We start from the raw sequence: 24,623 nt of genomic DNA, 5'->3' as shown, positions 1-24,623 counted from the left end.
TCATAAAAATACTTTTCATAATGATTTATTAATGCATTTAGGACTTTTTAAAAGGCTTCCATTAAACATACAAATAAAAATTGGCTTTGAAATGAGAATTGACAATATACAAAATAATAGCGCGACTTGTGCGTTCCCGTCCTCGGTCCATTCTTGTGGCGCTCCCTCAGATCCCTTTATACTCATGACGGCAGAAACTTGAAAATAAAGACTGAGCTTGGATACCGCGTCTTTAAAAGAATAGAAACATATCACAATATTTGCATATTATTTTGCATATTCAACACTTTAAATTGTAATTGATTATCTTGAAATGTACATTTTATATTTCTCCCAATACAAAGTCATAAAGAAAATATATATAAGGTAACGTTAATAATGATGAAAGCTTTCGGACCTGGAAATAACGCTAAGCAAAGAACCAGCAAGAAACAAAACATGTAGAAGGCGTATTTAGAAACCTTGTGTTCATTCAAATTTGAACGTAATTTTGTACATGTCCTACACATGTAAAGCTTCATACAAACAGTCTGTAGGTCACTTACTCCACCATGCGGCAGCGGTGCTTGGACAGGCGGCTGTAGGCGTCGTTGACGTCGGTCACATCTTTGGCGCTCCACAAGCGCTCCCCCACAGCACTGGCGCGAGGCCTGCAGCCAGACGACAACAACTCGTTACATGTGTGCTGCTGACCCAATCGGGTTCAGTCTGAACCAGTCTCACTGGGAACAGTGGTTGGGGTTAAGGGAGAAGTCTGGAGGAAGCGTACCACATCCTTGGCATCAGATTGGTTGAATCCACATACTCCCCCCACATACAGGCCTCTCCACCAATCACCAACTTCTTCTGGTCATCAGTCCCTGTGTAGAATGCAACAAGAAAACATGACTTAAATAAACAACACATTCAGTGCTGTAACTGCCATTTAATATTCCAAGGTGTTGACCCCTTTCCTCACGTGAATTTCCTAAAATATGAACGTTTCATCCCGAATTTCAATCAATAACTTTTACATCTTAAAAGTTTGCTGATGAAAACAACAAACAAGATTTATATATATCAGCCAATAATATCCTGTCTTCAGTCCTGAGCTCCCCCCTCCTCCTCATAACAAACCTAGCGATCATGTTTGGTCCCTTTCACACAATCCACTTAAATCCTACAGGACTGACTAACTCTTTCTTCCTACGTAACGTCTCGTTCCGCTGACTCCAGTCGGTCAGTTAAAACCACTTTGCAGCCGTCACGCACCTGTGAAGTTGTGCGGGTCGGCTCTGTAGAGGCTGGTCCAGTCCTGCCCGTAGGAGATGCGGTTCAGGTACCAGGGGGTGGAGAGAAACGTCTTGTACCCGGACAAGGTGATTTTAGCCATCTCGTTCTGGTACTGCTGCTGGGTTCCTTTCCACACATGGATGAGGGTGTCTGGTTTCAGCTACGCAGAGGGCAGCCAAGAAGCAGGGGTCATGGTAACAGAGCCAATCATGAGATGGTTTGACCTTAACAGCCATTGTGGTTAGAAAATTATTGTGTTTTTTTAAGCTTTTCAGGTTATGTTTGATGACATGAAACTAGGTCTTTCATCTGATAGTGTCATGAAAACAGTATTCCTCATCTCAACTTTGTACTAATTTGTAAAATGAACACTGCTGACGATAATACAATTACTTCAAAACAAAAGGATGAAATGATAAATAGAGGGAGCGGCAGAGACTTAATTCTTCATCACTTACCTTTACTCCATTGTCAAACACCTCCTGCCATATCATGTAGCCTTTTTGAGTTGAAGTGACGATATCCAAGAGCCTAAATAATGATTACAAAATTAATATAATTGGAAACCTTTCATTTTTTCTTTCCACATTTCTTATGGTAGTTACACATAACTAACATATCTGCGTTCTACCTGCGGTTATTTACATTCTACCTGCTTCCTACCAACATTGATCCAATTTATGCTGAATATGCGATAAGATGGGAGTATGCATGAACATTTATCTCACATTTGTATTTTATATGCAGGCAATATGTAATAATATGCAGGTAACATGCATGTTTTGTGCAGCAAGATGCAGGGATAATGCAGTAAGATGCAGGTAATACTTTTTCATATTTTTTTAAGTTGATTTATGTCAATCCACTCACTTTTGGATGTAGAAGGATTCTAGTTTAGAGTAGTCCTCTCCAAAGCTGTGCTGCTCCATGAATTTGGTAATATCAGGGTTGGACTTCCTGTGGATGGGGGAAAATGCAGGAAGACAAGTTCTGCGACCAAATAGTATGTTCTGCATCTGCAATGATTGAACTCAACCTCAGCTCTTACCAACATTTGAAGTCCACCTCGTCCCCTCCCAGGTGAACGTAGTGGTCGGGGAACACCGCGCTGATCTCCTTGAAGAGCAGGTTCATGAAGTCGTACGTGGTGTTCAGGATGGGGTTGACCGGCCCGAAGGTGCCAGAGGGACTGGGGCCGGAGTAACACGGCGTCAGCAGGTCCTTCTGTCCTGATAGAGACAGCAAAACAACACACTGGTCAGTCAGACTTCCTGTGGATTTCCCCAATCCACAGGAAGTCCAACCGAGATAAAACAAAGTTCATGGAGCAGCACAGCTTTGGACAGGGGACTACTCTAAATTACAATCCTTCTACATCCAAAACTGAGTGGATCGAAATAAATCAATGGCTGACATCCTCACATTGAAAAAAAAACATGAAAAAGGTATTTGGATACAATAATACCATGAATGTAGGATCTACTAGGCCCACACACTCAAAAAACGTACAAAAAACGTAATCAAGAGCCTCGGGATTATTCCAAAAAGATTGGTTAAACAAGTGAGGCTGGCATACAATGTCAGCAGGCCTGCATTAACCTGCCATTGGGCCCAAGTGCTGAGAGGTTTCATAGTCCCCCTGAGAGGGGATCTTACATAATGTGTAAATCATTTTCCGACATTTTGCTGTTGTTGACGGGGGAGGGGGGGGGCACTGGGCCCCCTTTTTCCTTGCCTCATGATAGGCCTCTGATCTTTGTAAGCCCCAAACAAAAAAAAATCACATTGTCTTGGGCCTACGCTGATCGGGGGGGCCTATCATGAACCAGTATTAAAAAAAAATATGCATATATTGTTTTTACTGCAGCTCATGATAGGCCCCCTGATCGTCGTAGGCCCTGGGGCTTCAGCCCAGGTAAGCCCGTGCATTAAGGCAGCCTTGAATGTCAGTGCACAATCAAAACAGGAGTAACAACTGCATGAGCAATTTTCCATTCAGAGCAGTGCAGACTAACTATTTGACATCAGAAAAACAGGTTAGACAAGTATGGGTCAAGCTCATCGTTGAAGCAGGGTCAAGTGCATCGCTTCTAAAATCAGGCTTAGAAGGACAATGGCCGATGAGCCGTCCACAGAGGTTCAAGAGATAGTTCTCCAGAGGTTTCCATGACTATAAGGCCGGGTCTGGATGATCCTATGGAGATCCTTAAGAATCGACGTTAACTCATTTCCAGCAAACCTTTTTTTTTAAAACCTACCTTTGCCCCAGGACTGCGTGTGTCCCGGCGTGTCAAACTCTGGGACAACCCGGATGCCCCTCAACCGGGCAAACTCGATGACCATCTTAACGTCGGCGGGCGTGTACACGTGGGTGTACGGGTGGTAGGCGCCCTGCTCGCACAAGTAAATAAACAAGACAACAAGACAACAAAAACACTGCAGCTTTAAGCAACGCAAAGTTGAACGATCTCGAGCAATATATAACTATATGTAATGAAAACTAAACCATGTCGGCCGTAAGGACGACACTGACCATCTGGCTGAGCTGGGGGAAGGTTCTGCTGAGGTAGGGGAAGGACGGGTCGTCCACGATGTGCCAGTGGAACACGTTGAATTTGTTCATGGCCATGGCTTCCTGTGAACACGATATCAAATCCAGTGAAACCGCGCACTGGTTGTGGAATGATAATAAGGATTGTGCTTTTGTGAATAATGTGAAACAGTTAGGAGTAGGAGTCGTTAGAGACTTACCAGATTAGCCAAGATGACTTTAATAGGCAAGAAGTGACGAGAGGTATCCAATAAGACCCCTCTGTGTTGAAATCTTGGGAAGTCACTGATCTCAGTGAGGTTGATGTTTTTCTGAAATACACAATCAAAACGTAAGTGGTTAAAAAAAAATATTCTCACTGTGTTTTACATACTTGGACTAGCAAAAGTAAACATCCTCTCTAACCGGGAAAGCAGTATGATTATTGAGTACATGATTCAAATAATAATAAAATAATTCAAATATGATATTCGCTAGTATTGCGACAATGCATAGTGAGGAGGAAGGAGGCAGATTGATGTCCTATGCAGGCTTTCCAGATTAGGTATTCCGTTTACATCTACCATTCACACACCATCAACCGAGGGAACAGAACTGGGACTGGACAATAGCAGACATGTTGATGGTCACGGCCATGCTCTCAATACCTTCATTATAGCCAATGGGATGCCAGTATTAGCGAGCTTCATTACTGTAATTTGTTTAGAAGTCTCGTCACAAGGTTTCTTCCTTTCATCCCTGGGAGGAAAAATAAACCGTCAAATGTTCAAAGAAAGAAATCCTTACGGCTCCATATTCATCTTCATACAACAATTGGCTGAACGTTTCAAGACCTGTCGAGAAAGAAGCAAAATATGACGGTTCAGAAGAAACAAACATGATTTTTGTTATGACATAAACTAGATAACGGTTTCACAAGCTCACCAGATGGTGAACTTGTGAAATCGTTATCTAAAATCACCGCACCAGGTAGGATCTAACATGAAACTTGGCTTATCAAGGGTAACCTGTAGATTAGAATTACATTTGAAAGAAGTGCAGACCTACCTCGAAGAGCACCCCACACCTTTGGTGCTTTCAGGACAGCATATGTCTGGTTCACGGACAGCTCATCTACACAAAGAGTCAAAGACACAAAAGTTATGCACATGTTCAACTCAATACAGACCAAATATGCAACTCATACTTAAGTTTTAGCAAAGTTTGCATGAGGCTTTTTGAGTTATATAGATTACAACAAAAAATGTAAATCAGCTTCAGTTGGTATCCTCGTCTGCATGTTATTGAACTATTGGACCAACATAGAGGAAGGGAGGAAGAGGTAGACTCACATGACTCGTCGGATGTCACAACGGGGTAGCCATCACACTCGGAGTCGGAGGATGTGATCCACACATGCAATTGCGATAGTTCAGATGGATCTGCAAAGCCATTCGTGTGCCCTTTCGTTCTTTCGTTGGGAAACATGTATTCATAATACCTGAGGATGAGAGTAAAGAGTTTGAGTCCGCAGTATACAGTTGATGAATCTGCTTGATGACCCTCAGCTAACTCGCAGAAAACCTAATACGAGTGATATATCATGTACCTTCTGTAAGCGTTTTTGAGAAGGCTGCAGCTGGGTCCAGCAGAGGACTCGTCCGCGTCCTGGATCTGGAAGCTCGAGCCTCTTATTTTTAATGACAACGATGAGAAACGCACTTTTTGGGGCAATGGCCAGAGAGACCCATAACTGGACTCCACAGCGGTATCCGGATCCCCGCTGTGTCTACCACACCCCTGGGCTACTGTCACAAGGAGAGACACGATGGCAAACGGTAGCATGGCTTTACGATCTGGTATGGATAGGACCGTCGGTAACACAATCAAATCCAACCCATTTGCGAACTGAGAAGAATCCCTTGGCTGGACCAACAGTGTATAGAGGCGTGCGCAAAGTCCTGGGTGGGACTTAACGCGGAAGTAACACAATTAAAGAAATATAGATGTTCCTGCAGAGGTCTGTGATGTTGCTGCAGGGATGAGCTCCACAGTGTGTCCAAGGCTCCAAGCTTAATACGAAAGGAAAACTCATTGGTAACGAGAGACTCTTTTCATTGTAATAAGGTGGAGGATTGTAGAGTTGATTTTTCTATTGCATCATTGGCACATCATTTAGAAGGTGAAACCTTCAAATTGCATTTAGTTATCTTTTTAACTTTAAAAGCTGCAGTGGCGTATTTATCGACGGTGCAACCGGTGCACTGCACCGGGGCCCAGACAGACGGCAGGGGCCCAATGCTCATCTTGAAGGGACAACTATGTTAACTCATCCTAGGCCCTATAGACAGACATTTAGGCCCATATGAGCAGTTCAACCCTTCTAGCATAGACCAGTATAGATTCTAGATCATCCAGAACCAAATTAAACTGGTTTCATCAACACATTTTTAAAAGCAAAGGTTTACGCAAGATTAGACTTGCATAAATCAGATTTGAACCGTTGCAACAAACATAGAATACATACAAATATTTCAAAAAGCAAGTTAAATCCCTCCATATTTCCTGGGGGGATATGATACACATGATTCAGATGAATGCATAATGATGTGTGTGTTGCATGAGAGTTAATTTAGCTATAACATTCACATCCCACGGTTAAGACATATTTGATGTGATCGGAGCTATTCTGGTTTCATACACATCGCAGATTTAATTTGGGCAGCTCTTCCCTGATAGTCAGTCACAGGTGTGTGAAATGAAACACTTTCCATTCACCATTTCAAGGAAAACTTTATTCATACGGAATCATACAAACATTAATATAAAAAATTTGATCCAGCATAAATTAATTTGGGAGTATGCAAATATTTGATCGGGAATCATGTAGAAAAGATTACAACTACAGAAGGATCCAATCCAGTCATTTTAGAAGAGAGGTTGAATGTTAAAAAAAGGTTCAGTGCATTAACATGAGAGATCAATCTCACAAAAATCTTCAAAGAAAACACATGATTGTTTGTGTGTGTGTGTCCGTAGACTCTTCACTTTTCCAGGCCCACACTTCAGTTGCCCTTATACTCATGTCGGCAGAAACTTGTAAACAAAGGCTCCGCAGGGATCCCACGCCTTGTATGTAGAAAAAGAAAACATAAACAAATGTCAGTCATGATCACGGTCTGATAATTAAAGCATAAATTCAGCTAAGATCTGATTAAGAAACTTAAAGGGACACTGTGTAAAAATTACTCCCATCGAGTGGTACAATTGTATATTGCATTCAAACTAATAGTGCTTGCTTGTTCAAAAACTACGGTGGGCAGTATGTGCCAAGAAGCTGTGTCATGACATCCAATACTACCTCATCGAGTCATTCAAGTGATGATGAGGTTCGTTATTTCCAAAAATGTCAAACTGCATTGAATCATTAGTGTAAGCTAATGATGCATGAGTAATTATTCCTCGAGCAAGATAGTGAATTATTTCAGTCATCATTCACGCTGGCTCAGAGTGAAAACGCGTTTTGCATTTCCTGTACCACGTAGTGCTTTTTGTCCCTCTCGGCAGTACATAGACCGAAAGAACATGGAAGCCTCCATGAAGCTTACCCGTCCTATGTAACTACATATTAATTATTCTTCGCACAGGAGGATAAGTGAGATTTTTGGCAGAGATAATTTTACACCAATGAGGACTTATTTATGAATGAATACGTTGATTTCATTATGAATGAATACGTTGATAAATGACTTAAAATATTACAGTGTCCCTTTAAAAAAAAAAAACAAGATTCAAGCAAAGACCCACTCCGGAAGTATTTGAAGCTGCGCATACTGCTACTGGTGCCAGTATGTCCTTGTTGCATCACACAGACTTATACAAATGCGGCATAGCCTTTCACTAACAGTAACCAGCTATCACACAGTGGGTTCTTGTGTTGCTAAGCAAAAAGAGCCGCAAAAGAGCAGCAAAAACCTATAGTAACTACTTTATGACCCAATATTCTGCAGAGTTGTACAACGTTTCTGTCGACGTCCTTTCAATTGACCAATTCACGGTGAGAATGAAAAGTTATTAGTTAGTTAACAATCTTTACAGAATCCCAAAATGTGAGGTCCCTGCCAATTCCGACCCTAAAACCAAGTACATAAACACAAGAGCACTAGGTCACTTACTCCACCATGCGGCAGCGTTGCTTGGCCAGGCGGCTGTAGGCGTCGTTGACGTCGGTCACATCTTTGGCGCTCCACAAGCGCTCCCCCACAGCACTGGCGCGAGGCCTGCAGCCAGACGACAAACACTCGTTACATGAGTACCACAGGTCAGTCTTAACCAGGCTCACTGGAAACAGCGGTTAGGGTTCAGGGAGAAGTCTGGATTAAGCGTACCACAGCCTTGGCGTCAGATTGGTTGAATCCACAAATTCGCCCCACAGACAGGCCTCTCCACCAATCACCAGCTTGTTCTGGGCATCACTACCTGCATAGAACGTCATTATTCAAATGGGGAACTTCAAAACCAACTGATTCCCTTCCCCCCCTGTGCACAGTACATGAGCCTGTTTAAGGAAGTTTTAAACATGTTCCCTTTGCCTTTCTATGAAAGAAAACAAGCACTGAAAAACTAAGTATTGAATATCAGCCATGTTCCCATCATCGCTACCCTAGTAGAGTACGTGAGGCATACGTTCATGCCACTTAATGTATGCATTTATTGCATGTCGTATGCCCTGGCACAATTATTATTATTATTTTAAATAGTACTTAGTTGTGTAGCATCTTATCCTAGCTAGCTTTGTTGTATACAGGGAATGGGTTAACCTAGCGATTGTTAGTGCTTGGTTCTATTGAACACGTACCTACAGCGATATATCGTTGTTTCTCCCTCTTCGGAAAAATTTACACATTATGAGTCGCTTTAGGTAAATGAACAGGGAGGACACGGTGGAGCACGGACCTTTGAAGTCGAGCGGCTCCGCCTTGTAGTAGCGCTGCCAGTCCTGTCCGTAGCTGATGTAGTCCAGGTACCAGGGGGCGGAGAGGATGGTGGCGAAGCCCGCCGCCGTCACGTTGAACATCTCCTCCTGCAGCCCACTGCCCATCCACACGTTCACCACCGCGTCCGCCGGCAGCTGCCGGGGTTAGAGCGGTCAACACGTACACGTGGGCAGCCCACCTGAACGACTCCATCCACATTCAAACACGTCGTTCATATTTATTACAGGGTATCGTCGAATTGGGTCTTCAAGTACCGTACCTTCACGCCGTTGTCAAACACCTCCTGCCATATCATGGAGCCTTTCTTCGTTGCGGCGACGATACCCAAGAGCCTGTGATATTTGTATTATTATTATGAAGTTATCGGGAGGTCAGACACCGTTGTTGGTTGTTGATGAAGCAACGCATTGTTCACATCCTATGATAACACCTCACTTGTTATCCCATCCAGATTATGGTTAGAGCTTTCCGGCTGATTTATTAACCAACCTTGTTGCCGGTTGGTTAATGAATCAGAATCTGTTTCATCATGAACAGATTCAAGGTGCATTTAGATTAAACGAAACGTAATTCCCCTGTCTATTTTACAACATATTGGATGTCTTCAAACATCTGCACTGAAGAAGTGCACTGTGGAGAATGCTTCATATCGTTTACTTTCATCCACTCACTTTTGGATGTAGAATGATTCCAGTTTGGCGTAGTCTTTTCCTAAGCCGTGCTCATCCATCCACTTCTGAATATCTGGGTTTGACTTCCTGTGGAGAGGAGAAAATACAGCAAGTTTAAACTGCCATTTTTGTTTAGATAAGCTCTCTGTTCATTAATGAGAAGGTAGGGGTTAGACATCTTGCGCAAGAATTTCAGAGACAGACAACCTTTCAGAGCCTTTTGGCTGAAGGCCAAACATTATAACCACTAGACATTCCTGATACGTTTTCTAATTACCGTTGAATGAATAAACAAAACCTCAGCTCTTACCAACAGTTGAAGTCCACCTCGTCTCCTCCCAGGTGAACGTAGGCGTCGGGGAACACCTCGCTGATCTCCTTGAAGAGCAGGTTCATGAAGTCGTAGGTTGTGTTCAGGATGGGGTTGACTGGCCCGAAGGTGCCAGAGGGAGTGGAGCCGGAGTAACACGGCGTCAGCAGGTCCTTCTGTCCTGGTGGGGTGAAGCGGTGTGTGGGGGTTGTGCGTTTTAAGTTTGGCCATTTAAGTGGGCAGCATACAATGTTTCAAGACCACTAGGGTCTCCATGGAGACAGGAAATCAGAAACACGACTGGAGAAATAAATACAAATGAATTAAATCATGCCTTCCCTGATTTTCTGACTAAGCCAACACAATCATTGCATCATCTTGCATCTGCAGAGACTGCAGCACGAAAGTGCTTACGAAAGTCTTTGAGGTGCAAGAACTGCCAAAAGATCATTTTGGTTATTTTATAACCTTGATACGATTTATTTCGGAGAGTAATTTGTCACATGATTCAGAACCAGCGCAGAGAAGAAGAGCGATTTAAAAACCCACCTTTGCCCCAGGACTGCGTGTGTCCCGGCGTGTCAAACTCTGGGACAACCCGGATGCCCCTCAACCGGGCAAACTCGATGATCATCTTCACATCGCCAGGCGTGTACACGTGGGTGTACGGGTGGTAGGCGCCCTGCTCGCAAAAAAAAAATTAATAAGAAGAAGCTGTCGGTCATGCAAAGCTGAGTTTTCCAATGCAAAAAATAAATACAGTTATGAACCAAAATGAAAATATGTTGTGCTTAATTACGACACTGACCATCTGGCTGAGCTGGGGGAAGGTTCTGCTGAGGTAGGGGAATGACGGGTCGTCCACGATGTGCCAGTGGAACACGTTGAATTTGTTCATTGACATTGCTTCCTGTGAACGTATGAAGTTTAAAAATCAAGAAAACACCCAGAAACTGAAACATTGAATAAGCATGAAAATGAAATAAAAATTATGAGATTGGACCTACCAGATTAGCCAAGATTACTTTAATAGGCAAGAAGTGGCGAGAGGTATCCAGTAAGATACCTCTATGTTGAAATCTTGGGAAGTCGACAATTTTTGACGAGTTAATGCTTTTCTGAAAAGTTTAAAGAGGGAGTCAAAACCAATGCACCTGCACACAGGTTGATTCATTTCAATGATTAATTTAAAACAAAAAATAAATGTATTACACCGGCCATGTGGCAAATAAATAGTACAATGCAGGATCGGTTTTTTTCTTTTTAGAAAATATCTCAAAATATTAGACTTACAGCCCCATATTCATCTTCATACACCAACTGGCTGAACGTTTCTAGACCTGTAAAATACATTTGGCTTCATCGTGAGTTTTTAAGGACAAGGCGTGTTTGTAGTCCAATGTCATTTTGCAGGCAACGTATAAAGCCAATAGACACCTGAGGTCAGGTTTAAGATAAGTTAAGCCTTTATTAATCCCCTGAGGGAAATGCAGGCTTGATAGCAGCAACAACAATGAGAATAAAACACAAGACAGGTATCCCTAGAGCAGAGAGTGAGAGTACAGAATCAGACAAAAATAATGCAAACATAAATACGAATAAAATATGGAGGTAAAACACTGAGAAGCTGGTCCTAGAAATACTTGCTCAGTATCTCTGAAAGAGTGGATGTCAATAAACATATGTGCAATCTGTCAATAAATAAATTTGTATACAGGCTATTATCAACTTCATATAGGCCTAGTCCTAGTTTAGTAATCCCTACCTCGAAGAGCACCCCACACCTTTGGTGCTTTCAGGATTGCATACGGCTGGTCCACCGTCAGTTCATCTGAACAGAGATGAAACAGTTGTCAACAGATTAACAATGGGCCCTTTTCACAGTAGGATAAACACAGGCGTAGCAAATCGAATGAATTATGTGTCTGTTTGATTTGTGCATGGGCGTGCACCAGTATGGACAAAACTAGTCCATTAAATAGACATTGACCACACTGGTGCTAGGATGACACAGACATTAATAAATCCGACCTAATGTTAAAATGACAGGAACAGCAGGAGACTTTGCCATAGAGGACCTGTGAACAAGGTGTGTGTGTGTGTGTGTGTGTGTGTGTGTGTGTGTGTGTGTGTGTGTGTGTGTGTGTGTGTGTGTGTGTGTGTGTGTGTGTGTGTGTGTGTGTGTGTGTGTGTGTCAAAACCTGTATCCTTATCCTGCAATTATACAAAAACAAGGAAGTCACTCACATGACTCGTCCGAGGTCGCTCCTGGGTAACCGTCACAGTCCGAATCACCTGATGTGATCGACACCTGTAGTTCTGACAACTCTGATGTTGCCGCTTTCCTTTTGAAATGTCCAGTCTTTCTTGCGTTGCCAAACACGTATTCATAATATCTGCAGATTATAGTGGGGCATATCATCTGGATCTTCTATTTTTGCAAAAATACCCTTTGTTCTTATCAGACAGTGGAAAGAGAAATAACCACATGAAAAACTACCATTAACAATAAAAAGCATAGTCTTACCTTCTGTATGCATTCTGGAGAATGTTGCAGCTGGGACCCGCAGACGATCCCTCGGCGTCCACCACCCTGAAGCTGGAGCTCGATAGTTTAAATGAAACCTCAGACAAACTCACTTGCTGGGGCAGAGGCCAGAGAGAACCATAGGTGGATCCTTTGTCCACGCTGACGGTTTCACTATCAATGTCCTTGTATCGAGATCCCTGACATACAGCCACCGAGAGCAACAGCGTAACGAAATTCAGCCCAGCTAACATGATGACATTCCCATGTGAAATTAGAATAACACCAGTGACTGTCGCACATCCAGTGCAGTTAGAAAGTGGGAGGGGCTTAGCAAAGCGGAAGACAATATTGCTGGTGATGCGTTATGGACAACTCCGTGTTGTACACTACATTTGCCTGTGAACCAGACGAATATGCGTTGCGTTCTAATGTTTCATTTAATCTGTCAGAAATATAATCTGCAAAATAATACGCATTTGCGAATTGATCCGGCAATGTCATGTGAAATAATATTGTATCCGGTTGTATGAACGCAAACTGGAGTCGAAACGTATCATCACAAATGTGCATAGACATGCCCCTCTTAAAAGTTGGTTGAAATATTTGCAATGTTTTCCGACACAATTTGACCTCATTTTTTGAACTCATTTGGCGTAGAGTGTGTTATTTCCGATTGTCTCCCGGCCTCGAATCTTCTGGAGGGCGGAGCGAAGCAGCTTCGTATAACATCTCAACCGCACTCTATTGTCCACTAGGTGGCTCTGTTGTCATTTTAGACCTAGTATACTCCCCGCTTACCAATTGATATGATTAAATACTATACAATACAGGCATGCACTGTAATATTCATATTATTCTGTTGATTTTACGTTTGTATTATTTACCATTTGACTACAATAGGCCTAGTCCTGCTGCTACAGAGCAACAACATCAATTAGCACCCCTCCCCCTCTTCTCTCCAATTAATATGCCTCCAATAGATAGACCCACGATATGATTTAAAATGCTGGATAATTTAATCGTTTATCAATGTTCAGCAACTAATTTAGCCTACAATGAGAAACATTGTAGTTAAATCTTCATTTAATTTGTTGTTGTTATTGTTGTTGTTGAATGTTCAATAATATTGTATGAATTTAACTCATAGACTCAAACCATGTGTAGGCTAAAGTCGGCCTCCCCAGTAATTCCTCTGGGTTGCTTCAGAAGGCGGTCCTCCTCCTCCTCTTTGTAAACACTCCCATTGATCCACAGCACGGAGCCCACAGCCGCTCACACTCAGAGCAGCGACACACGAGCACGCTGCTGGTCATCCTCATCAGCCTGTTGTCTCTCTGTCCAACTTGTGATCGGCAAATTAGAAAATATTGCTAAAACTCAAATGTCAAGGCGAATTTAGACGATTACTATCGTTTCTCTGTGAATGTTCATTTTGCGACTGTAGCGGAAATAATCCAGGATTATTGTCAAGCGCAAAAGAGCGTCGGAACCAGCATCGTGGCTCTGCTAGAGGCGGCATGTTCGAGGGCGAAGACGGACAGAATTGACCTCCTGCTTTCACCTAAAGAGGTAATACCCACACCCAACCAGATGCCTGGACCACGGCACTGATCTGATCCAATCCTACATTAGAATGCAGGGCATTTAACAATTAGGCTGTTTTATTTAATTCACCAAATGAAGACTTGTAATCTATATTCCTTTATTATAGGCCTCTTTAAATATCCCTGTATGGAGAAGGCATTATAGCACATAAAAGGCTTAGGTCAACTCGATAGGAATAGTGTATATTCGTTTGAGGGTTAATGTCGTTTAACCATGATCTATGGCGTTAGTGCGATTCACCGTTTTTTCTTTTCTTTTTCTGATTACACCCAAGAATGCTCTTCAAGCACATCTTCAGACCCTCAGACATGAGGCCATCAGGTGGACCAGCGTGTTGCTTCTTAGAGCGTCCCCGGTTTGATCATGACCACGTTAGTGGTTGGGTTTAACACAATTAACTACACCCCTAGAGATCTGACAGCTGGTTTGGGAATACAACCTTGCATTGCTTACATTTCCCCCTAGTGTATTCGGTCTTGTTCTTCCTATACCAGACCGGCAACATTTTGTTTGGGGGCTCTTTCGTTTATAGACTCTCCCCTTGGCACCTCTTCCTGTGTGATAGCCATGGTCCACTATGAACACCTGGCAATGATTTAGAACACGTCTAGTCGATCCGATGGAGAGGCGGAGTGTGTGTGTGTGTCAGTGTGTAGCCTACCGCACAGTGAATGCTGCCGTGCGTCCCTGTGGGTTAGATCTTTCACTGAGGGCCAATTAGATGATTATTGTGATACTCAAGACAATGCCTGAGGAATGTGAAGTGAAGAGACAAGAACTTAGACAAGGATTTAAAAGAGTTTAAGGGCTGAGGCAGGCCTACTCACAAATTGTAATTTGTGTTGAATAGATTCAGCCGTTTCTGTAGTAAGTGTCCTAATATAATTATAATAACACTAATAGGTTATATCAGGTAATATAATCGTATTATATTTACCAGACTATTTGCTCGTGGAAATGTGTGGATTTCTTCCCACAAAATAATTATTCTTACCCTGACCACATGGTAAATCAGATTAAGTGAAATTCCATTCTAATTCCCTAAATTGCTTTTAAACTGTTAATTGTGTTTGCGGGCAGAGACGGTTTTGATTCATTGAATGTCATACCTGAATGACCCTACGTACAATGTTTAACTAAAATAATGTGTAGCCTATTTAGGACAGCAGCATTATGACTATGCATGTATTACCTGATTAGTGCCTCTCGGAAATAGTTATGCTTATTAGGTCACAGGCTAGCATTGTTGATAAGTATTTCCAATGCTGTTATTTTATTAAGAAGGGGGAACGCAGAATAAAATGCCTGATTGAGATCCCAGAGTCTAAAGACCAGGATTATGATGAATAACGTCTCCCAATATACAAATGATGATCACGATGCAGTAGAAAGCTGGCCTCATCATCTCATCATGCAGGGAATCATATGAATGCAGGATAGGAATCAACACAACATAGCAAAACAATAATAGTTTGTTATGGGGCTATAACAGGTCAAATCATCAGGTTAAGGTTAATTATGTTTATGTAAAGGTGGTTCCCTGTTTTTAAATGTCGACCATGTTTAACATGTTTGCCTATTGATGTTCCTCAATAGAAAGTGTTAAGAAACTCTGAATAGAAACATTTTAATGGGATTTAAAGACCCGGAATCTCTGACAAGTTCGGCATGAATGCACCCAGAGCAAGAACAATGACAGTTACCGCTGAAGACGTGGAGAGCAGGCAAGCCCCAACCACCGTCTTGCTAAGAGGGCTATAAGGCCAAACTAATTCCTTTTTTGAAGTGGTCTAGTGAGCAGGTCTTTCTTGTAAGTCCTGGTGACTGAAAAGAATAAAGGATTTTTGGTTCTTCCTGGTTTACCTCATCCTGCTGCATCTTACAAACTTGAATCAAACTTCCTGAAGTACACAGGAAGACAATTTCTCCCAACTCTGATGTGTGTGTATATATATATATATATATATATATATATATATATATATGTATGATACCCTAAACACCTGTATTGTACATGCAAATCTATTTAATCCAGCAAATATATAACATAAATCAAACTCCTTCCTTTGTTTGGTTTTTCCAGGATTCAATGAAAATGTCCGTGTGCGTCCACGAAAACCGCAAGTCGCGTGGCAGCACGGGCTCCATGAACATCTACCTGTTCCACAAGTCGTCCTACGCCGACAGCGTGCTCATGCACCTCAACGCGCTGCGGCAGCAGAAGCTGTTCACCGACGTCATGCTGCACGCCGGGCGCCGCTCCTTCCCGTGCCACCGTGCCGTGCTGGCCGCCTGCAGCCGTTACTTCGAGGCCATGTTCAGCGGCGGGCTGAGGGAGAGCCAGGCCAGCGAGGTGGACTTCCACGACTCCATCCACCCCGAGGTGCTGGAGCTGCTGCTGGACTACGCCTACTCCTCGCGCGTGGTCATCAACGAGGAGAACGCAGAGTCCCTGCTGGAGGCCGGCGACATGCTGGAGTTCCAGGACATCCGCGACGCCTGCGCCGAGTTCCTGGAGAGGAACCTCCACCCGACCAACTGCCTGGGCATGCTGCTGCTCTCCGACGCCCACCAGTGCATCAAGCTCTCGGAGCTGTCCTGGAGCATGTGCCTGAGCAACTTCCCCGCCATATGCAAGACGGAGGAGTTTCTCCAACTGCCCAAAGACATGGTTGTGCAGCTTTTGTCCCACGAGGAGCTGGAGACGGAGGACGAGAAACTTGTTTACGAGGCCGCGCTTAACTGGGTCACCTACGACCTGCAAGGAAGGCACCCCCACTTGCCGGAGCTTCTGAAAACGGTGCGTCTGGCCCTTCTGCCCGCCGTCTTCCTCATGGAGAACGTCTCCACCGAGCCACTGATAAACAGCCAGACCAAGAGCAAGGAGCTGGTGGACGAGGCCATCTGCTGCAAGCTGAAGATCCTGCAGAACGACGGCGTGGTCAACAGCCCGTGCGCCCGTCCCAGGAAGACCAGCCACGCGCTCTTCCTGCTGGGGGGCCAGACCTTCATGTGCGACAAGCTGTACCTGGTGGACCAGAAAGCCAAAGAGATCATCCCCAAGGCCGACATCCCAAGCCCCAGGAAGGAGTTCAGCGCCTGCGCCATCGGCTGCAAGGTGTACATCACGGGCGGGCGGGGCTCGGAGAACGGCGTGTCCAAAGACGTGTGGGTGTACGACACGGTGCAGGAGGAGTGGTCCAAGGCGGCGCCCATGCTGATCGCCCGCTTCGGCCACGGCTCGGCGGAGCTGAAGCACTGCCTGTACGTGGTGGGCGGGCACACGGCCGCCACGGGCTGCCTCCCGGCCTCGCCGTCCGTGTCCCTCAAGCAGGTAGAGCAGTTCGACCCGGCGGTCAACAAGTGGACGATGGTGGCGCCGCTGAGGGAGGGCGTGAGCAACGCCGCGGTGGTCAGCGTCAAACTCAAGCTGTTTGCGTTCGGGGGCACCAGCGTCACGCACGACAAACTGCCCAAGGTGCAGTGCTACGACCCCCAGGAGAACCGCTGGACCGTGCCCGCCTCCTGCCCGCAGCCCTGGCGCTACACGGCCGCCGCCGTCCTGGGCAACCAGATCTTCGTGATGGGCGGCGACACCGAGTTCTCGGCGTGCTCGGCCTACAAGTTCAGCAGCGACAGCTACCAGTGGACCAAGGTGGGGGACGTCACGGCCAAGCGCATGAGCTGCCAGGCAGTGGCGTCGGGCAACAAACTGTACGTGGTGGGCGGCTACTTCGGCACGCAGCGCTGCAAGACCCTGGACTGCTACGACCCCACGCTGGACGCGTGGAACAGCATCACCACGGTGCCCTACTCGCTCATCCCCACCGCCTTCGTGAGCACGTGGAAGCACCTCCCCTCCTGAAGCACCGCGGGCCCCTCGACGCCCCCCCCTCTCCCGCGAGGTAAGAAGAGCTCACTCTCTGTAGTCCCGCTTCGCTGGGCGTGTGAGACATTGAGAACCAAAATGTCTGGGGGGTTTTGTACATTTGAAGATGCCATCGATTGTGTGCATCCCGTTGGTCAGAAGTGTCCGGTGGTGGGTACGGATGCTAGGACGGTGTGGGGTGTCGAGTGAAGGCTGGTGAGGTATGCGTTTGGTTAAAGCACAGGGACAGTGCAACGGAAATGGAATACATGTTTAGAGGCTGGAGGAGGTGGGGGGAGTTAGCCAATAAGACAGGCTTCAACTAGCAGCCGACCGCATCCTGGTGAGACTAATCCTCTCTCAATTGGCTCCTCCTGAAGAGGCTATGGTTCCTGCACCGCATGAGAGGGGGGCTCCTCGCGGTGCGCAGGCGACCTCCGGTCCCCCCCCCCCCCCCCCCACCCACCCACATACCACCCCCACCCACACGTCACCCCCCCTCACCCCCCACCCCGCTAGTTCAGACTTAAACCTCAGATCAGTGAGATGAGAACGCAGCAGAGCTGAGAGAGGGAAGCTGAGGTGCATCTGAAGACTTCTGATCCCCCTGAATGAATAGAACGGGCAACCACTCACATGCACACACACACAAACACACACACACACACACACACACACACTGATAATATATATCAAATCCGCATCACATTTTGCCACACATACTGGTATACAATGCATTGATGGACCTTTTAAAGCCTGCTGTATTTTAAATGGATTGCCTGAGTCATGCTTCATCCCCGGGGATCCTTCAGTTCTACTGTTATGTGTGAGGGGATGGATCAGCCAACTGATCTAGGACTCCACCGTCCACCATAACTGTCCTTCATTCAGATTGGTAAACCTGCGCATCAGAGAAATGTTTAAATGATGGTCAGTGTTGCTCAGTTAAATCCATTGATACGACAAAACATCGATTAGGTAAATTCCTCCTGCTACCAGGATACTGGTAGCAGGAGTGTTTTTGAGTAGCATATCATTTCCAGCTCTCTTCTCCTCCTCTTCTTTGCTGAATCGAGAGTAAGCCAATCATGGACTATGGCCACCTCCCATTAAGTTGCACCTTAATTGTGTGAATGAGTTAAGTTATAGCTGAAACAATCTTATCTAAGTCACATCGAACAATTTAACTAATATAAAATGTACTGGATTAATTTATTATGTTTTCAAGTTTTCTATGCGTAATTTGTTATTTTATGTCATTTTTTCTGTCTCCTTTTGTCAGATTCCACCATTTTGCATCATTTACTGGATTCCAACTGTGAAGGATCACGCTTAAACTTCCTGTGCGACAATGACTCGTCTTTGCTGTTCGGAAAATACCCCCAAAAAAACAAACGACGTCCCGACACCTGACTTCAACTTGATGTTTCCAATGTGCGGACACTGATGACAAAGAACTGTGCTTTTAATCCTGGAAGGATTGAACATAGATTTGTGTGTCCTTTCCCATTTCTGACCAAACATCTGGGACTAATCCAACACAAACAAACCAACCAAACAAACCGCTGCTTGTTGTATGAAATGCAAAATCAAAATTTCATATTGCATCTTGGGCTTTCGACATTCACGTCATGCAAACTGCATAGTGTCCATTGAATCACGAAAATGCTTGTGAGGATGTGTCCTGTTTTCTCAACTTGTTCTTCTATGAAATGAAAAGAAAGAAATGAAACAAAACAAAATCACTCTCTTCTCAGAGACCGTAATCAATTGCATGTCGGATGTACTATTTCAATCATGAAGGGATTAAAACCAAGAGTGAACGTGCTGTGTTGTGGGCTGCGTTCCAGAACACGCTTTGGGAGGCCAGCCAAATCATGAAGGGCACAAGAAAACCTTCGCTATTTTTTATTGGACTCTGCTTTGTTGTACCGTTTTCCTACCCCGCTACACCACCTTGGTGGTCACATCGCTCCCCTCCCCCAAACGCTGGCGAAGCAAAGGTCCTTGTATGCTCTGATCTTTGGGGGTCTCACACTTGGCTGTGGTCTTCCCACCCTCTGGGTGTTTTTCTTTTCATAGTTTTACTGTCACCAAAGGTCACGAGGTCAAGGGTTCTTGATCAACAGCACCAGCTGATGTTGAGGATAGATCAGAGGTCTGGTGGGAGGGGTGTTTGAGAATTGTGGAACCGTCATTGGGTCATGACCTGTGGAGCTGTTTTTGCAGATCGCCCCCCCCCCCCCCCCCCCCCAGGCTTAAAACAGCTATGAACTCAGCTAGTGCACACCGAGGGCAGTATTCACACGTTGGCTTCCTATAAAGGGAGCCGCTGCCCTCCTTACGCTGAGAGATACCATGACCACCGATGAACTACGATAACAGGCCGGCTCATGCTCTCCGGCGGTCTTTGGTGAACCCCTGGATTTAACACACGCGATGCTTACCCTAAATGATGGCAGAAACTGCCTTCGTACTAGAGATAAATAACGTCACTTTAACCTTACCAGAGATGAATCAGCTTTTTTTCTTTTTTAAACCTGCTGCAATGTTTCTCCTTAAGTCTTAATTTATACGACGGTGATGACGTTCACTAGCGATACTATTTATTCCCTCTCTGCCTGCCCTCGTGTCAGTCCAGGGTGTGTGTTGTATATTATTTTGTATTACTATTAGTCTGTCTTTTGCACAGTTCTGTCTCCCTGGGGTGCATGTTCTCGTTCAAAGAACGAGAACATTACATTAGACAAATGGATAAAACTCTGCCCCCCGCTTGGACCACATCCCAGAGTTCAGGCATGCAGTACAAACTTCTTACATACTCATATACTTCTTACACACTGATACTCCATGATTAGTATCAGTGTATTACTCCGATCCCGACTAGAGTTCAAAGTCGTCAAAGTCCAAAGCCGCCATGGGCCTCCAGAATTTCTTGCGACTCGACAACCACTCGTCAGGCGAGCTAATTGTTTTTAGTGTGTTGTCTCTCGCCACCCCACTATCAAAGCCCTATAAGTATACAGAGAGACCCCAACACGGTGCGGAATGCCACGGCTTGCCCAGCTGTCACCAGCACAGCTGAGCTGCGGTTGTGACATGGCTCGGGGTGTCATCCCCACAATCCCTAGTCTTCCTCCCGGCTCCCATGCATCCATCACCAGGCTGATGTAGAGTAGGGTCGGTTCTGAAGACGGCACGCTAACGAACGCAGACGCCATAGTACTTTTCCACTATGCTGTTGTTGCTAATGCACAAAGACAAAAAAGGAAAAAAACGCCCCGCGAGTTTGTAATGACTACAAATGCACAATGTCTTTATCCAAAAGAAAAACTTGCTAACAGTCATTAGTATGCTGTTGTGTATGTACCTCTATGTAACCCAAAACAGTGGTGTCTTTCATTTTAATTAGTTTTTTTTGTCAAACGTTTTTTTTTCCTCCCCTCTAGAACAGAACTTTGTGCTAGAGCCGATCAGCAATGCAGGCCCTTTGAATGTACAACTCATTGCTGACTTTGCGTTTTTCCTTGTTTCTGACCTTTTCTCAACCTGCATCGTGTGTCCATTTAAACTGGATGTCATTGGAGCTTTGAGCACATTCTGACTTTACATTATAGCCTAATGTAAAGCCAGAAAGAATTCCCTGTCGATATGTATTGACTTTTATGTTTTTATCATTTCAATGTTTCATTTTATTTGTCTTTTTTAAAATGGCATTGTTTTGTACATGTGGATTTTTTTCACAATGTGAAATTCATGGCTTATAGTAAACATAAGAGTTTTTTCCTCTTGACTGTAACATTGGTGTTTGGCTCTTTTTTCGTGGCATTCATACTCGAGTCGAAAAGTTTACGTACAAGATATTCACAACCCCTCCTTATAACGCACAAATTATATAAGGTGTGTAACAGGCTTTACATAGTATGGCTTTACATAGTATAGGCATCCTACCCTCCTAAACAACATTAGCAAATAGCGCAACCCTACTCCGGTGCACTCATTCAAAGGGTATTTCTATGCATCCTGCATAGATGCTTACTCGTTACATGCTTTACATATTTGAAATAGCTTCAGAGTGAGCGCCTCGCAGGACTGAAAGCGGCACGCAGCCGTACGCCCGCTTCGCTGTTGTTCTCCGTAGCCTGCAGGGGACTAAAATAGTTGTATCTATCGCTCTGAATTGTCTTTGTTGTGAAAGCAAAGGCAAGCCGGGAGAGAGAGACCAGAGAGAGAGAGAGCAGATAGAGAGAGAGCAGATAGAGAGAGAGGAGAGAGAGAGAGCAGATAGAGAGAGAGGAGAGAGAGAGAGCAGATAGAGAGAGAGGAGAGAGAGAGAGAGCAGATAGAGAGAGAGCAGAGAGAGAGAGAGCAGATAGAGAGAGAGCAGATAGAGAGAGAGGGAGAGGAGAGAGAGAGAGAGAGAGAGAGAGAGGGAGAGGAGAGAGAGAGAGAGAGAGAGAGAGAGAGAGAGAGAGAGGGAGAGAGAGAGAGAGAGACTGAGAGCAGAGAGAGAGAGAGAGAGAGGGATGCTTTATCTTTGGCTGTCAAGTCACCGTGGCAACTATGACCTCTATCTCCAAAGTGTGGGGGCTGGGGTGGAACATCCCCTCACCCTTCCTTGCTGTGCTGCTTACCGTCTCCCCCTCCCACCCCCAACCACTTCTTGCTGCCTTGAACCGGGGAAAGGCAGCCCCCCGAGTTGCGGCCCCTTTTCGTCGTGAGGACCCCCTGTGGGGCGGACGCTCCCTGGTTCTCCCCGGGGACCCCCCCCCCCCCCCCCCCCCCCTCTGCCGGCCACATTCCACGCGTCCTGAGGAGTCCGCCTCTGTCCTTTGTTGACATCCCCCGTCCCCCGCCGACCTCACCGCTCCCGACCTGCCCCCTCCGCCCAGAACGGCTGGGGTCAGGGACAGGAAGTTGGGAAACTCCTGTTGAACTGGTTTTGCCGCCCAGCCCGCGTGGATAAGAGTCCGATAAACAAGCAATTAGCAAAGGAATGGGCAAGATAGCAGTTGTTTGACGTGTCTGTCGTAACAACAACAACTCGACGTGTTACAAACGTTATCATCCGTTCTGTATCTCAAACTTTATCTCCCGTATCTGACTCCCTTTTAACTGCCTGAGCCGTTAAGGAAGGGGAGAGGGGAGGGAAAACGCTGGTGCTGTTAAGCGGTAGCGCGGGGGTGTTCTGTCAGAGACTCCTGTGTTCCTGCCTGGTCGAACAGACTCCCATTAATCACGGCAGGAAGGGGAACTTCCTGTCTACAGCAAAACGGGCATCGTCCAAACATACCAATGAGGCTCCGTCCTCCACGGCGCTGAATCCTAACGAAGGCGAGCTACCGGGACGGCTCTAGAGGTGGTGAGAGAAATGATAAAGCATTCGGTTGGCATTCCCATGGTGGATGTGCATGCCCACATGTGATGAGAACACCAGCCCTTAGCACCGCAGTCGCCTGGCAACACGGAAAGTAACCCTGGGTTCAGCCTTCCGCGCACTCCTCGCCTCAGACAGACCACTCATTTGCATGCACACACGCACGCATGCACACGCACACACACACACACACACACACACACACACACACACACACACACACACACACACACGCACACACACACACACACACACACACACACACACACACACACACACACACACACACACATACCCACACACCCACACAATGCATTACCTTCTTTTGTTTGGAGACACGGTCTTGTGTCTTCGTGCATTGTGTGGGTGGGTGAGTGTGTTTCTGTGTTTGTGTGTGCGTGCATGCGTGTGTGTGTATGTGTGTGTGTGTGTGTGTGCGTGTGTGCGTGTTTGTATGCACGTGCATCTGTGCTTGTGAATATGGCCACACATTGATTGGCAAGGAATAACAATATTTATGAAACATACAATATAATAAGGTAGAGATGTCATGTTCATGTCTCAGTATTCATGAGTTTATTTTAGACGCAAGCCTCGCTCTTGGGAATGTTCCGGTTGTATGCCCACACAGGTCAGACATAAAATGTAAGCCTCACGTTCAAATGAGTCAGATGTGGTTGTCAAGTGTCCATAAAAGTTAAATGAAAAATATCATTGCTTTAATTCATGATTTTAATGTTAATGTAAAAATAAGATTCGGCAGAGAAAAAAACTCAATTCATATCCATTCATATATAGCACAGTCAAATGTCTTGGTCATATCTGGCCCGAGCTATGTGTTTTATTGATATATTTTATTGATATATGATGTTTTGTTTACATTCTGGGGAGATGTTGAAAGCAAATGAACAAATAGCCATCCAGAAGAATGCTAAAGAGGGATAGAGAATGCTAGAAAATGTTACAGGAATGCTAAGAAAGCTTAGAGAATGCGCCCAATGCTACAGGAATGCCTGAGAAAGCTAGAGAATCCCAGCACATGCTACAGGAAGGCCAGCGAGAGTTAAGAGAGGGCTAAAGAATAGGATTAATGGGGTTTAGCTGAACCACCCACAAGTCATTCTGCTCGTTCATTTACATTTCTTCAGAGCAATGATAGGTGAGAGAAATTGTGTCTTATTCGAGATGATACGTCTGTATTAAGCTTATTATTTAGACTTCTTCATTAAATATTTTGAAACTATTGAGGTTATGTGAAATTATAAAAATAATAGTTCTATATTTATGCTTGATAATACTGTGCATTTCTGGAGGTCTTCATTAGCGGTGCTTCCATCGTAATGGGTCTTGTTATTCCTTCCTAGCATTCCTCTCTCTCCCCCCCTCCCCCCTCCCCCCCCTGCCCCTCCCCTCCCCCCCAAAAACTAGCATCCAGTGCCAGGGCTTGAATGAGAATGAATGAG

General features: G+C 45.1%; 3 protein-coding genes across 5 annotated transcripts; 1 reads left to right on the top strand and 2 right to left on the bottom strand.

The window, feature by feature from the left end:
- Positions 1-9: 9 nt before the first annotated feature.
- On the bottom strand, positions 10-5,780 carry LOC132456176 (beta-hexosaminidase subunit beta-like). 3 transcript variants are annotated; one of them, XM_060050445.1, is made up of 14 exons: positions 5,412-5,780; positions 5,155-5,303; positions 4,871-4,936; positions 4,610-4,656; positions 4,024-4,134; positions 3,806-3,907; positions 3,531-3,663; positions 2,321-2,501; positions 2,143-2,229; positions 1,731-1,803; positions 1,252-1,432; positions 770-860; positions 546-650; positions 10-230 (listed from the first exon to the last, which is right to left on the bottom strand). In XM_060050445.1, exons 1-14 carry the CDS (start codon positions 5,645-5,647, stop codon positions 167-169), a joined length of 1,626 nt encoding a protein of 541 aa, XP_059906428.1. In that variant the 5' UTR covers positions 5,648-5,780; the 3' UTR covers positions 10-166. The 3 variants fall into 3 exon arrangements, with proteins under 3 accessions (XP_059906428.1, XP_059906430.1, XP_059906429.1); XM_060050447.1 differs by lacking the exon at positions 5,155-5,303 and having other exon boundaries at positions 5,412-5,472; XM_060050446.1 differs by lacking the exons at positions 4,610-4,656; positions 4,871-4,936; positions 5,155-5,303; positions 5,412-5,780 and adding an exon at positions 4,471-4,561.
- Positions 5,781-6,575: 795 nt separating this feature from the next.
- LOC132456175 (beta-hexosaminidase subunit beta-like) lies at positions 6,576-12,627 on the bottom strand. The gene is made up of 14 exons (XM_060050444.1): positions 12,308-12,627; positions 12,028-12,176; positions 11,546-11,611; positions 11,074-11,120; positions 10,788-10,898; positions 10,589-10,690; positions 10,330-10,462; positions 9,781-9,961; positions 9,471-9,557; positions 9,059-9,131; positions 8,759-8,933; positions 8,191-8,281; positions 7,978-8,082; positions 6,576-6,931 (listed from the first exon to the last, which is right to left on the bottom strand). The coding sequence occupies exons 1-14, from the start codon at positions 12,559-12,561 to the stop codon at positions 6,868-6,870; spliced, it is 1,638 nt and encodes a 545-aa protein (XP_059906427.1). The 5' UTR covers positions 12,562-12,627; the 3' UTR covers positions 6,576-6,867.
- A 932-nt stretch (positions 12,628-13,559) lies between these two features.
- enc1 (ectodermal-neural cortex 1) lies at positions 13,560-21,582 on the top strand. The gene is made up of 3 exons (XM_060050443.1): positions 13,560-13,879; positions 15,999-17,820; positions 19,066-21,582. The coding sequence occupies exon 2, from the start codon at positions 16,005-16,007 to the stop codon at positions 17,778-17,780; it is 1,776 nt and encodes a 591-aa protein (XP_059906426.1). The 5' UTR covers positions 13,560-13,879; positions 15,999-16,004; the 3' UTR covers positions 17,781-17,820; positions 19,066-21,582.
- Positions 21,583-24,623: the final 3,041 nt, after the last annotated feature.

This window comes from Gadus macrocephalus, chromosome 4, assembly GCF_031168955.1.
Source record: "Gadus macrocephalus chromosome 4, ASM3116895v1".
In the NCBI taxonomy this organism is placed as follows: domain Eukaryota; kingdom Metazoa; phylum Chordata; class Actinopteri; order Gadiformes; family Gadidae; genus Gadus; species Gadus macrocephalus.
This window is presented reverse-complemented; position numbering and strand designations above follow the sequence as displayed.

Excerpts from the sequence above, each read along its gene's own strand:
- LOC132456176 (XM_060050445.1), bottom strand. The coding sequence starts at position 5,647 with ATGCTACCGTTTGCCATCGTGTCTCTCCTTGTGACAGTAGCCCAGGGG. Across the intron at positions 4,657-4,870 it reads GGTGTGGGGTGCTCTTCGAG|GTCTTGAAACGTTCAGCCAA; the intron begins GTAGGTCTGCAC and ends CTTTCTCGACAG. Across the intron at positions 1,804-2,142 it reads GAATCCTTCTACATCCAAAA|GCTCTTGGATATCGTCACTT; the intron begins GTGAGTGGATTG and ends ATCATTATTTAG.
- LOC132456175 (XM_060050444.1), bottom strand. The coding sequence starts at position 12,561 with ATGTTAGCTGGGCTGAATTTCGTTACGCTGTTGCTCTCGGTGGCTGTA. Across the intron at positions 9,962-10,329 it reads CACGCAGTCCTGGGGCAAAG|GACAGAAGGACCTGCTGACG; the intron begins GTGGGTTTTTAA and ends TCACCCCACCAG. Across the intron at positions 9,132-9,470 it reads GAATCATTCTACATCCAAAA|GCTCTTGGGTATCGTCGCCG; the intron begins GTGAGTGGATGA and ends CAAATATCACAG.
- enc1 (XM_060050443.1), top strand. The coding sequence starts at position 16,005 with ATGAAAATGTCCGTGTGCGTCCACGAAAACCGCAAGTCGCGTGGCAGC.